Source organism: Manacus candei, unplaced genomic scaffold (genome assembly GCF_025592945.1).
Source record: "Manacus candei isolate 608988 ecotype Guabito, Panama unplaced genomic scaffold, ASM2559294v1 h1tg000020l, whole genome shotgun sequence".
Taxonomy (NCBI): domain Eukaryota; kingdom Metazoa; phylum Chordata; class Aves; order Passeriformes; family Pipridae; genus Manacus; species Manacus candei.
This window is the reverse complement of record NW_026138068.1, coordinates 3714028-3726735: the sequence shown is the minus strand read 5'-3', so window position 1 is coordinate 3726735 and position 12708 is coordinate 3714028. Positions and strand designations below refer to the sequence as shown.

General features: G+C 45.6%; 1 protein-coding gene across 15 annotated transcripts in view; it reads left to right on the top strand.

Annotated features, from left to right (window-relative positions):
* PITPNM2 (phosphatidylinositol transfer protein membrane associated 2) overlaps positions 1–12708 on the top strand; it is a 129347-nt gene that overhangs the window by 93042 nt on the left and 23597 nt on the right. For 14 of the 15 annotated variants that reach the window (XM_051785598.1, XM_051785602.1, XM_051785601.1 and 11 more), the window contains 6 exons: positions 2210–2314; positions 3173–3243; positions 5943–6187; positions 6778–6967; positions 8029–8148; positions 8504–8715. In XM_051785598.1, the coding sequence (XP_051641558.1) occupies positions 2210–2314; positions 3173–3243; positions 5943–6187; positions 6778–6967; positions 8029–8148; positions 8504–8715 (943 nt within the window). Of the gene's footprint in view, positions 1–2209; positions 2315–3172; positions 3244–5942; positions 6188–6777; positions 6968–8028; positions 8149–8503; positions 8716–9149; positions 11378–12708 lie in introns of those variants that run through there. The other variant, XM_051785607.1, reaches the window with a different exon arrangement.

The following is a 12708-nucleotide window of genomic DNA, read 5'->3' as shown; positions in this document are numbered from 1 at the left end:
AGGGGATGAACATGTGTCTCTTGCCTGGAAGAAGGACCAACTTGGTTTAAGTGTCTCTATTTATTAACTTAAGTAGCATTTACACAAAGTATGCAAGGGATTTATTGTGGCAATATAAGTGCAAGAGAAGAGGAGTGAGCCATGGAAACGGCATCCTTGCTATCCACTGCTTTTTGCCTCTTTAATTACTCAGTAATAGAATTGAGATGGAGATGGCTCTGCCTGGGATCCAGGGCCCCAGGGAATCCCTGGCATGCACCTAACAGGCCTGGGAGGGGGAATTAACAAAAATGAGCCTTGTGCACCTCTGTTGCAATACTTCTAGGAGCTTGCTAAGTGTAGAAGCAGCTCCTCTCCTGCAACAGCGAGTCTCCGTGTACGTACAGTTTGTCCTCTGCAATCCACACAGTTGGGCTGAAAAGCATGCTCAAATCTGGTGGGATTTTGGTTCAGGAATCAAAGCCTTGATGTGTGTGCAGTTGAACACAGCCCTGTCCCTGGGAGGGATCTCTTGATGCCCCTTGGCCTGCAGATGACACGTCCCAGCTCCGGCTCTGAGAACAGGGATGAAGCTCTGCTTGCAGCTCATCCTGCAGGATCGGTGCCATGGGAACTGGCACGGATCAGGATGTGAGTCAACACCGAGCAGGGTTCCTCAGAAGTGCTTCCCAAACACACATTTCCTCACAGTGCAGTGGGTGTAACCCGAGCCCGAGAAGATTCCTTGTCTCCAGCTTCCCACTCACCCTCATTCACCGGCGCACTCTGGTAAAGATAGTGACAAGTGCAGTAATATCGAATATCTATCCTGTAATAAATGCTAATAATGGGAGTAATATCCCATTCAGGGATCACTTGAGCAGCAGTAAGGGCTGTAATTAAACCTCTCAAAGAATTAAGTTTAATATTTAGATGAAGTTGCTGGAGGAGCTTTGAGTACAATTGTCCTCTTAATTCTCTGCCAGCACGTGAGTCTTTCCACTTGCTCTGGACAGGTAGCTCCACACTGCCTTGTGCAAGGAAATTGGGATTCACTCAGATTTTTTCCATAGCTGAAAAAGGAAATGGCATGCTGATGCAAAATTTCCAGGTTGCTCTCTTTTTATGGTCAAAGTTGAAATAGAAACTCCTAAAAATAATCGGCCTTTGCTTGGATCTGCACTAAATCCCCTTCATATAATTTGGTTTTTAAGCTATTACTCAGATTTCCTGAAAAGATGAGTATATTTCATAATCTTTTGGTTCCCCATTGTAGGATTTTTCCAACTAATTATTTTAGTAACTGTACAGCAGTAAGAAAGGGGAAATCCTAGTCTGGGACTCTGAAGATTACAGCTTTTAGATCTGCAAGACATCTGTAATTACTGCTGTTATTACATTTATAACTCTTTATTAAATTTACCAGCTCAAAATTTTCAGGAAAGAAATACTAAGCACAGAACAATAAATAAATTAGAAGGCACTTAACCTTCGTAACAGTACAAGATACATCCTCAATGGAAAAAAGGAAAAGAGAAAGATGAGTGTCTCCTTTGTATTACACTGTCATTTTAATTACACTTCTGGGAACATAATATTTTTAAGACCCTTATTCTTTATCAACTGTAGTTGAACTGAGCCAGGGGATTGAGAAGACCCTGAAGTAGGAGGAAAATGGCAGATAAGTGAAATCAGTGTGATCAAACAAATCTCATCTCCTGAGCAAATCAGCCTGGGGAGTTCACATTTCCTTTACTGCTCCTGCCTTTTTAGGTGTTTGGTCCTATTAACAACAGTGATCTTTGTCCCTGCTTCCCCCAAAGACATCCCAGAGCTCTCAAACAGGTCTGGGAGAATCCCAGTGACAAACCTTGCTTTGTCCTGTCCATTCTGGCTGCTTTAGCACCATCAGAAAGACTGGCAAGAAAAAGGGCAAGCTTGGTACCTGAGATGGTAGCATTAAAAACCCATGTTACTTTGTCCATGCTTTAGGAGTTCTGTTTGTTAGACACATGCAACTAAAACATTTTGTTTACTTTTCAAAAGATGGTTTGGTTTCTATGTAACAAAAGCTGGTAAAGTATTGTGGTTTATTATGACTTAAGCCATCCAAATGTTTATAAATAACATAGAGTTATGGGACCTTAGTTTTATTTAAAACTCTGTTCTGTGCTCTTGTCTGTGTACATATTTTTGTGTGTGTGACTCTCAAAAAATCTGTTTTTTAAAGAGGACCTGTCTGACAATGAGGAAATGTTCCCGAAAGAAATAACCAAATGGAGTTCCAATGATCTGATGGATAAAATTGAAACCCCCGAATGCGATGATGTCCAGGGTAATTTTTTTAAAGTACAAACTACATGTGCTATTTTACAGTATTTCCAGGAGATTGTTACAGCCACATTCTGAGCAAGGTAAAAACTTGTTATCCTCATCTCACAAAAGCTGAGACAGAGCATAAAAATGACTGCCCAGTGCTGCTGAAAAAGAATTACTCAGTGGGAGCTGGGATAGCTCTTGATTCTCTTTTATTTTCCTCGTTGGCTCCTTTGTGTGACAGTCAGGATTCTCTTGTATAATGAAATATTCCAGCTCTGTCTCGAATGACTTGAATTTCTCCCGACTCTTCTTTCCTTTTGCTCCATCCTTTGTTCTTGACTGTATATCTGCCTCAGTTTTATTTTCTGCTCATCATTATGAAATGGTGAAAGGAAGCTGCAGCTCCTCAGCCAGAGCGATTCATGTGGCAGCACAGTGGAAGATGACACTGGTACAAAGTCAGTCTGTGTAGGCGCAGACATAGGAACACATCAGATTTCTGCTCCCCAGCACAGTTCAAACAATTCCTTTTCTTTTCCAACAAACCAGTCATTTCTGACAATTGTGCAGGGATTTCCCATTGTTGCCATGCATAATAAAGCAGCAATACTGGATCGCTGTAATGAGAGAAGAGCTCACTAATGTCTTCAGCTCTTACCAAGGTTAGGAGAAATCGCTGGAAAATAAATGACCCAGCATTGCCCAGGCTTCTCAGGTGGAAGGAGGCAAGAGGGAGGGAGAGGGCAGTTTGGTGAAATAATGAAGGAGATGTGAGGCAGAAGAGATTGAGAGGCATTGGAACAGTGTCTTTATGGAGGAGTGTCTTTGCCAAAGAGAATCTTGCAGCGCTGACATTTTACACCTCTGCTTCCAGGTGACTTGTACCACGAGACATCAGCAGAGTACCACGTTGGCTCCAGCGTGGAGAGGCTCAGCATCATCGAAGTAAGTGCTTTGGTTTTTTGGAATGAGATCCTTTGTTGCTGCAATATGTCTGCGTGGGATAAGGGGGTAAACGTTTAAAACTCTTTTCTGTGAGTGACATTTTGTCTCCGTGTGTCGCTGAGCTGCACTGGCACCTGTGTGCTTCAGATTTAAGGGACTATTTCACCCACTTTTTGAACATCATGTAGAAAATTCTCTGTAGTTTGCAGGCAGCATCAGGTATCCAGCTGGAAAAAACTACTAATCCTGCGGGGATAAGTGTAGCCCGAGGCACTGCTGGGTAGAGGTAATGCTGGATGGTAATGGAACTGGGAGAATATGTTCCTGCAGCACTAAGGGGCAGGGGGTATCGTTTGGCTGCAGCCCACGACGACGTGGAGCTGCTCAGGGTCTTGTTTGGAAACCAGTTACAGCACAGCCTGTGTCAGTGCTTGGGTAAAATAATAAATAACAACACTCCCACCCACCCCAGCTTTCTAGACTTGCATATTCAGGCTTCTGTAACTCAGAGTCTTGGTGAGACATCCAGGAGCAGCTGTACTTGTCCTGCCCGTGAACCATCTGCCTGTCAGTGCTGCAGAGGTGGTGTTGCTGATTTGCAGAGTGCCTACATTATGTCTAAGTGGTCCCTCAAAGACCACGAGCATGGTTTTGAAATTACTCTCTGTGCCAGGCTCTAAGTTCATGGTGATTTGGCTTTTCCATAGTAGATTGAGAGCTCAAGGCCCACAGGGAGAGTGGGTGGCTGGGATGGCAACGGCTGTGGCTGCCTCAAGATAAGCAAGTCACAGCCCTAAAATTTCTCTTGGAGCTCAAGGTAGTGTGGAGAACTTGTCTTCCTCAGAGGGCTGTACAAACTCAGCTCCCCCCCCCCCCCCATTTCTGCCTTCATTTTAGGAAAAGAACAGACTTCAAAGTGAGATGAAAAAGACAGTTATTTGTAGTTGTTCACGAGCTGTCTGCTAAAATGGTATGAAATTCCAATGCCACCATGGCAGTGATTTTTCAGGTTAAGAGCTTCCTCACCATAAGGTGGTTCAGGGTATCTTAAGAGGCTCCAGATCTTACAAGGAAGTTCTAAATAGTCACCTCCACCCATCAACTAATCAGCAGTTCCCCATTCCCTTCAAGGACAGAGGTTAATGAACTGAAAGGGAAAGGTGCCTCCAAATGACTGCTGATAAACTTCTGCATGCCCTGAGCCTGGTGACTCATGTTGTTTTCGAAGTGAGCACTTAGAGCAGTTTGTCTGGAAGCAGAAGAGGTGCTGAGATGCTGGGAGGGCTCCTCCCGTGCCTCCAGCCGGGTACAAAGTTCACTGTGCAGGCACTGAAAACTGGAGTCAGAGGAGGTTTTAAGAGCAGGCATTAATACAGTGGAATGGTGCTGAATAATTAATGACCATTCTTATGCAGGAGGTCTGGAAAATCTTTATTACAGATTTGGATGTGAATTTTAGTACTTCTGGTGGGCTGTGTATTAAGACATGCTTTAACATTATCTGGTAAAAATGTAAGCTCGTTGTTAGGTTGCTCATGTGTGCCTGGCCATGCTTTCCTCCCACCAGCAGGGACTGTGAGGGACTCAGTCACTGCTCAAAGGACAACAGGGGACTAAAAATGCTAAAATTAGAAGAATTTGCCAAATGGAAATACCACTGCCCTCTACCCCTTCTGCACCCCCTCCCAGTGGCTATTTCTCTGCCTCAAACAGGGAGTTGCTCAGGATGTTCTCAGATGTTGTCTCTGTGAGCACAGGGGTCAGGCACAGGAGTGTTTGCACATATTTCAGTGTGGCATGGAGGATTTGAGTCTGTATGGGAGCTGTAAACACTGAAAGCCCTGTTAGCAAATAGATATTAAAAATAGTTACTGCTCTGTTGTGTTATAATATGTCAAATGCATGCTCTTGTACTTGCTCCTGGGGCATCAGGATTGGGCTTTCAGCTAGTCTGGCAGGTCATTTAATGATAACCCTGGATACAGTTTTAATGATACTCTGGATACAGTTCCCTCCTTCCCCCAAGCTACAGCCTATCTGTTTAGGCAGGAATTGGTTCAGCACAGTAAGCAAAGTGACCTGAAAAGCCAAGTTAAAACCCTTCCCTGGGTTCTTGCATCCCAGCCAGATGTTGGCCGGTCCTTGGGTTATGGGGTCATGAAGTTTTTTTATTTCCAGTTCCTCTTTTGCACCAGTTTAAGCAAATATGAAGTCTTATTTATAACTTCTGTTGTAGGCAAACATGCAATGACTGGTCTTCCTACAGCTTTTCTCAGGAACTTACCACTTGCTGACCTTTCGATCTCATTTGTTAGTTTTGCTGAATGTGTTTCACTGCCAACGGCTGCAGCTGAGCTCAGCACCCCACAGAAAGCAACACCCATCTCTTAGTTCTGTACTTTTCCACCCTGATGCACACAAGTAATGTCTTTACTCCTGCCATGTTTTACCTGGATACAATTTTATGCAGGTTTTTTTTTTTAATTTCCAGCATTCCTTCTGCTTGAGACAGTCAGTTGCACTGAGGCTGTGTGTGGATTTGTGCATGGACATGTGTAGGATAAGAGACCTGGAAGGAGTAGTCAGGTCCTCAGGTGTTGTATTCAGGTGTATCTAATGGCCTTTGCCATAAATTAAGCTCAAGTCAAACCTCTTTGCAAAATGAGCCTTTCCCTGTGCTCTCTTCCATCCCCACCTAGGATGAATCGGTGCAGCCATTAATGCAACCAAGTAAAATCCATGTCCTCCTCTTGGTCCTCCATGGAGGGAACATCCTGGACTCAGGAAGTGGTGACCAGAGCTCCAAGCAAGGGGATGTCAACACCATCACAACAGTGTTTGACACAGTGATGAGGGTGCATTACCCAGCTGCTCTTGGCCACATTGCCATCAAGCTTGTCCCCTGCCCAGCCATCTGCTCCGAAGCATTTTCCCTGGTGTCCAGGTAAATTGATGCTACTTTGTCATGGAGGGACACATCTACAATTTCACTCCTGGTTTTTTTGGGGGGGGTGTTGGCTTGTTTGTTTGTTTGTTTTGGTTTTTGTTTTTTGGTTGATTGGTTGGTTGTTTTGTTTGTTTGTTTGTTTTTTGCGGGGGGGTTGTTTTATTTGTTTCCCTAAAATATTCTGCATGTGTTATGGAAAGCTCTGACCATGCTTTGAGAATGCACTTATTAATGTACCAGCAAGGCATTCAGTCTCGATTTCATACTGTGCTGCAGTGAATACAGGAATCATGCAGCACAAGTTCTGAGATTGATTTATTCTAATTAATCCAATAAATACTAAGGATTTAATTCCTTGTCTGAGGGTTGTTCTGCCAGTGTAAGTATGTTGTCCTTGAAGATTTACGTTTGATGGGAGAGAAAGATTTATTAAGCTCTCACCCATTCACAGAGGAATAAATGGCCTTTCTGTCTTGAGGCTTTTTTTTTTTTTTAATGAACCACAACACTGACTGTACTGTCTGCAAATTGTTTTCCCCACCTTTTATGTTAGGCTGAGTATTTCCATTGTCTCTTGCCCTTTCCAGCCTCAGCCCATACAGTTATGATGAAGGCTGCCTGTCCAACAGCCAGGACCACATTCCCCTCGCTGCACTCCCTCTGTTGGCAACATCCTCCCCTCAGTACCAAGAAGCAGTGGCCACAGTCATTGTCAGAGCCAACCAGGCCTACAGTGAGTTCATCAGATCCCAGGAGGGCACGTCATTCAATGGCCAGGTGAGCCAGGGGCTGTTTATGAACACAGTGAGGGGAACAGCAAGAGAAGCAATTTCCTTCTGAAACTCTCTTTGCCATTAATCTCTCAGGAGGGATGGAAACATGACAGTGCTGAGCTGCAGTAAGTGTTGTGCTTTCCATTTCTTTCTTTCTGAGAGAGAGATTATTGCTTATGTTCTGTCTTGAACCTTTGGGATTCAAAGCAAAGCCTGAGTTTGTGTTCAGAAATGGAGCTACAAAGCTGTGAAGTTAATCAATTTTCAGCGTGACACACCTTTCTGAAGCAGGAATGCTACTTTTGTTACTAAACACATGGTCTCTTCTCCACTGCAAACCAAGGCTGTTTAAGCATTCCTGTCCTGAATGGACCTTCAGCAGCTCGTGCTGGAGCTGTCACAACAGCGGGTTTATTTTTCGAGGCTGTGCAGCTGCTGCACCCTGTAAAAGACCATGACTGAGCTTCCCACCTCTGAGCAAAGGGACTTTCCAGCCCCACGAGGGCAGAGACATTGGACTGGGTGTCGCATTCCTCTGCTGTGGTTTGATTTATCCACCCTGAGCTTCTTCCCAGCCAGCGTTGTACCCAGGACCCAACCAGCCTTCTGCTACCCAGTGGTGCTTTACTGTGCCTGTCTGCTCAGTACCCTTGGAAGCAGGACAGTGTTACCCCTCAGGATACTAATGGGCAGAAGCACAGGGAAGCTTCCCTAAAGTAGCACAGACAGCTGGCAAGGGAGGAATCCAGCTTTGGTTTCCTGAGGCTGCAGTGAGCCCTGGGATCAGGGTGCTGTGTTGCTCTCCCTGTGTTCCAGTTGGCTGGTGGGGACAGCCAGGACACATCAGCTGTGTGAGATAATGGGAGTCTGCAGACTCTGATGGATATGCATTGACTGAGTAGTTTTCCTGATGAAAGCACTGGGCATTCTGTTATTCCAGCTTGCGTAGGTGTAATCCAGCATCCATTTACCTGTCGGCTTGGAGCTGAAGTCAAGGGGTGCTTTTCTTTTATTTCCTTTTTATTTCTGCCCCCTCTCCTCTCCTGCTTTTGTTACCTTTCTCAGGTCTGCTTGGTAGGGGACTGTGTTGGAGGAATCCTGGGATTTGATGCCTTATGCTACAGCAATCAGACCGTGTCCGAGAGCCAGAACAGCAGCCGGCGAGGAAGCGTTGTGAGTGTCCAGGTAATGCTGGCTCCCAGTGGCTACTGGGAACAGGTCTGCTGGCCAGAGCACCTCCATGGCTCCTGCTTTTAGTAAGGATCTTCTCCTGAAAAAACAAAGACTCAATTCCTTACCAATGGCAAATGTGTGCATATGTGTCACAGTTTGGGTGCATTTGCTCTGAACAGGGATGTTTCACCCTCTGGTGGGAAGCAACACCCACACCCTCAGAAGGTGGTTTGGCTTGAGGTACTTTATGGTCCTCAACTGGATCTTGGGGTAGATGGGGAAAGGAGGGTGGAAGGAGAAGGTTATAGTGTCAGTCTATTCCTGATTCAGCTGTTAGAGTACCAAATCCATATATTTCAAATCCCAGGATACGGACCTTCTGTCTCCTGGAATAACGGTGAACAACAGCTATTGTTCCAGTGGCTCTAATCTGGAAGCCAGCAGACACCTCAGCAGGAGCAACATTGATATTCCTCGTAGCAACGGAGAAGATCCAAAGAAGCAGCTGCCACGGAAAAGGAGTGATTCATCAACCTATGAACTGGACACGATAAAGCAGCATCAAGCCTTTCTCTCAAGGTAAGATTTAAGACTTGGAAGGAACAGAACCAGTAATATTCTGGAGCTCAGGCTGCTGCATCTGTGAAGTCTGAGTGTTGCTCTGTCATCCTGCGATAAGCAAGGTGGAGGAAAACATTTAATTTAATTTAGATTAGAGGGGTATTGATTCCAGTGTGTTGTATATGCAAAAAAATTAACAGCTTTCTTGCTGAGTAGCACTGAGAGAATCCAGGTTCTTTACTGCATCCATAATTCAATGGCACGAAGCCCTTCGTGCTGTTGTGTGACAGCCAAGGCTGTCAGGGAGCTGCTTCTCTGCTGTGCTGCGAGTGTGGGATGGGGTCATAAAGCAAATGTAGAAATCGTGCAAGCGGAGTCGGTGAAGCAGAACTGGGAATCCAGCACTGGATTAATTTTAAAGCCTGATTTTGAGCTATTCTGTCCCCTGCCAGGGCTGCTCCACTGCACCAAGGACGTGTTTCAAATTTGTTACTCAACTGTTGACGCCCCTGATATCACATTCCTAAGCTTCTTCAAATGGACCTTCAGAAATGTATCCGTTAACATAACCAATGGAATTTTAATAGCAGCCTTTCCATGGCCACCGGTCGTTCAGGGATTACTTCTGTAAGCCCAGAGGATTTTTCTGACTGAATCATCTTCTTCGACCTGTGGAACTGGACAGCCCAGACTTTTTTCCTCCATCAGGCCTGTAGGAACTGCAATAAATATCCTCTTAATCCCTCTTCCCCCACATCCCAGGAACTGGGGAGCAATGTGCCCCCACAGCGAACACACTGCCTGCATTGCAGCTGTGTCCAAGGCCGCTCCTTTTTCCTTCTGCTGAGCTGGAGGCTTCTCCTGCATTTTTCCCCCTCCTTCACTACTTGGAATCATTGTTTCAGCACAGGGATTCATGTTGTCCTGCCATGTCAGGGGCCTTTTGTAAATGATTTATAGGAGAGAGAAGGTATCAAAGTGAATGTTGTTGGTGCAGAGAGATACAATATTCGGAAAGACAGCTGCATTTACAAAAACCACAATAAGCTTCCTGGCTATTTCCAGCAGGTTAATGAGAGGCAAACAGGCTCTTGGTCTTACCTCCTCAAAACAACCTCCTGTACTACAGGAGAAAATATGAGTCGTGCAAAAATGTGCTCATTCTCCTTCTTGTTATTGACCTCAGGGGCACAGACTCAGTTAATGGAAGCGAGCTGGCGTCTTGATGCAGTTTTACACCTATTTTAGAATAAGTGCTGGACCTGACATGGATAATGGATTGCACAGTTTTATTTTCCAAATTGCTTTGTGCTGATCCTTCGTGTTCCATCTCTGAAGGATTGTGCCTGCTCCCAGTATGAAGTACTTGTGGGTCCCTGGCAAAAGCTGTCAGTATTCAGTGGGCTGATGGATTGGTGCATCTGTACTTCTTTAGAGATTTAAATCTTTTTAAATCTCCTTTTAGACCTTTGGTTTAAAATTAGTCTCTTCCCAGAGCTCAAGAGCAGGATTCCCTCAGGGAAAGGGGCAGGTTGAAGCTGCTGTATGAGCTCTGTCCCTGGTGCAGGGAAGGCTGGGGAGCAGGGATTCACCTCATCCCCTCCTGCATGTCCCACACAGGTCCTGGACCTTGTGCTCACAGCCATTGATACAGAGCAGCACCTTCCTCAGCAGGAAGTCCTGTCAGCTTCTATCACCAAGGAATGATTTTTCCCATGCAAAACCCAAGCCCTGATGTGACGTGGCTTCGGGCAGGAGATTGGCAGAATAGAGCCAAGTTTCCCTAATGGGCTCGACAGACGGGCAGCCTGGCACACAGGGACCTTTCTGTCCGTGCCCACTGCAGATTCCAGCCTGTGCCAAAGACACTCATTTTTATTCATGTATCAGACCTACCCACTTCTCTGGGATAATGCCCAGCAAGCCAGAGCAGCATCTGGAGATTACAATCACACATTTATTTTTAAATTCAGTCCTTCTGCGCAACTACATTATTTCTGGCTGTGCTGTACTTGTATTATTGTAAATGAGTTGATTTGCTTCTGAAATCCATAAGCTCTTGTTTAATTAATGCACACAGTACATCTGCTGCTTTTTAAAGGGAGAACAGGGCACTGTAGGTTGTTTGGAGCATGACAGATTCTGAGTTCCCCTTGGCTCTCATTTCTTTTGATTGCTGAAAAGACTATCAAGTTCACAGCAAAAGGAGAGAACTCTCCAAATTGCTTAGTGCTGTAAGTGCTCTCATTCTTCCCTTCCTCAGAAACAGATGCTGTGGGAAGCCGGGTGGGATACACCAAAGACACCTTGTACCCATCCTGCCATAACACATTTGCCATCGGAATAGTCTTTCCTTTGTGCCTTTGTCGGAACCCTGTTGCTGTTGCCTTGTCTTCTGCAAACCTGCCCGTGTTCTAAGTGACTTTGCATTCCTCACACACAGCAAACTTGCTGCGTTGCAGTCTTGTTAGCGAAAGTAATTTAAGCTCCGCCGAAGTGGGCTTGTTTTAGCCGTGTTTGAGCGTCGTACATGTCGGCACTGCCATCTCAGGGAAGCTCCTTTGCATCCCAGAAACGGGAACATGCTCGTTTTCGCTGTCACTGCTGTAACCCCCCGTTCCTCTCGCTTTTGACATCACTGTTTTGACTTCCCATGATCTGTGTGTCTGGCATAAGCGAGCTTATCATCTCCCTGTGGTTGGGAAGCGGGAGAGCCGTGCATGTGCCTGTGTGCAGCTCCAGAGGATACATGACAGCGCAGCAGGAGCAGACGGCGCTTCAGCATCCCTTGGGAATGGCGTTCGGCAGAGGAGCTGTCTCTGGGATGATGCGTTATTTGCCATAGCAGGAAAACAAAGTCTGGGTGAAACCTGGGTTTCTTCCCAAAAGTGTGAGCTTTTCCAGCTGCTCATTGCCTGACTGGAGGATGTGTGTGAGCAACCGCTCCGGTGCTGGGGATGGTGGGGAGGGAACAGCCCAGTTCCAGTGAGCACAGCAGAGCTGGGGTGTCCCTGCCCTCAGAAATGGCCTCAATGAGCAAGTGCTGTTGCATGTGAGGACACAGCAAGTGCTGCTCACCACCTGGGGCTTTGACTTGGGGCCACAGAGCCGGCAGGAGATTTGTTGGATTTGTCAGTCCTGATTCCGGGCCAGTAAACCTTTTATCCAACCCAACTGTTGTGATATCCATTTACCCTACATATTTTATAGAACCTGTTCTGATGTTTTTTGAAGTGTTTGCAAACGGCCTGTTAAGGCACTGCTGCTACTCTGTCTTCAACTCCCTGCTTCTAATTAGAATGAGATAACCCAGTGTGGCTGCCATCGGAATCTGCACAGCCTGGAGAGCAAAGGAAATTGCAGCTTAGTGCTTTTGGGTGGTAACAGAGGAGTCTCAGAAACTGCTTTGTAAACGAGCTTATTGGTGTTACACACCTGTCCTTTCGCAATTCCACATCTAGATTGCAAAGAAGCAACTCTCCCTAAAGTGGGGGTGGATTCCCAGATCCGTCTAAGAGCTCCTGCTGCTTCTTCTGAGTGTCCAGGGGAAACATGAATTTAAATCTCTGTGTTAAACCTGTGTATTGCCCAGCCTGCATCACATACTGCTGGAGTTTTGCAACAGATTTGAAACCTGAGAGAGGGGAGGGGAAACTGGGCATGTTTTATGTAGTTATTCTTTGTAAATTCAGTTACTTGGAGTTGTTGGGCTGAGGTTGAGAGGTAGTTTGGTAATAACTTGACAGATATGGCTTCATGGGCAGAAGAGAAGTGGGAGAGTCCTGGTTGCAGGATAAATACAATTTACCACATGGCCACAGAGTGAATTACCCCGAATTCTCATTCCCAGTGAGTGCCATCCACACACATGGAATCTGTGGTGCAAACTTGATGCACGAAGGTATCAGAAATCCTCCTGCAGATTTTGATGTTTCTTCTTCTCTTTTCCCTTCTTTCTTCTTTTTTTTTTTATTTTCAATCCAATAACATTTTTCCAACTGTTTCCACGAA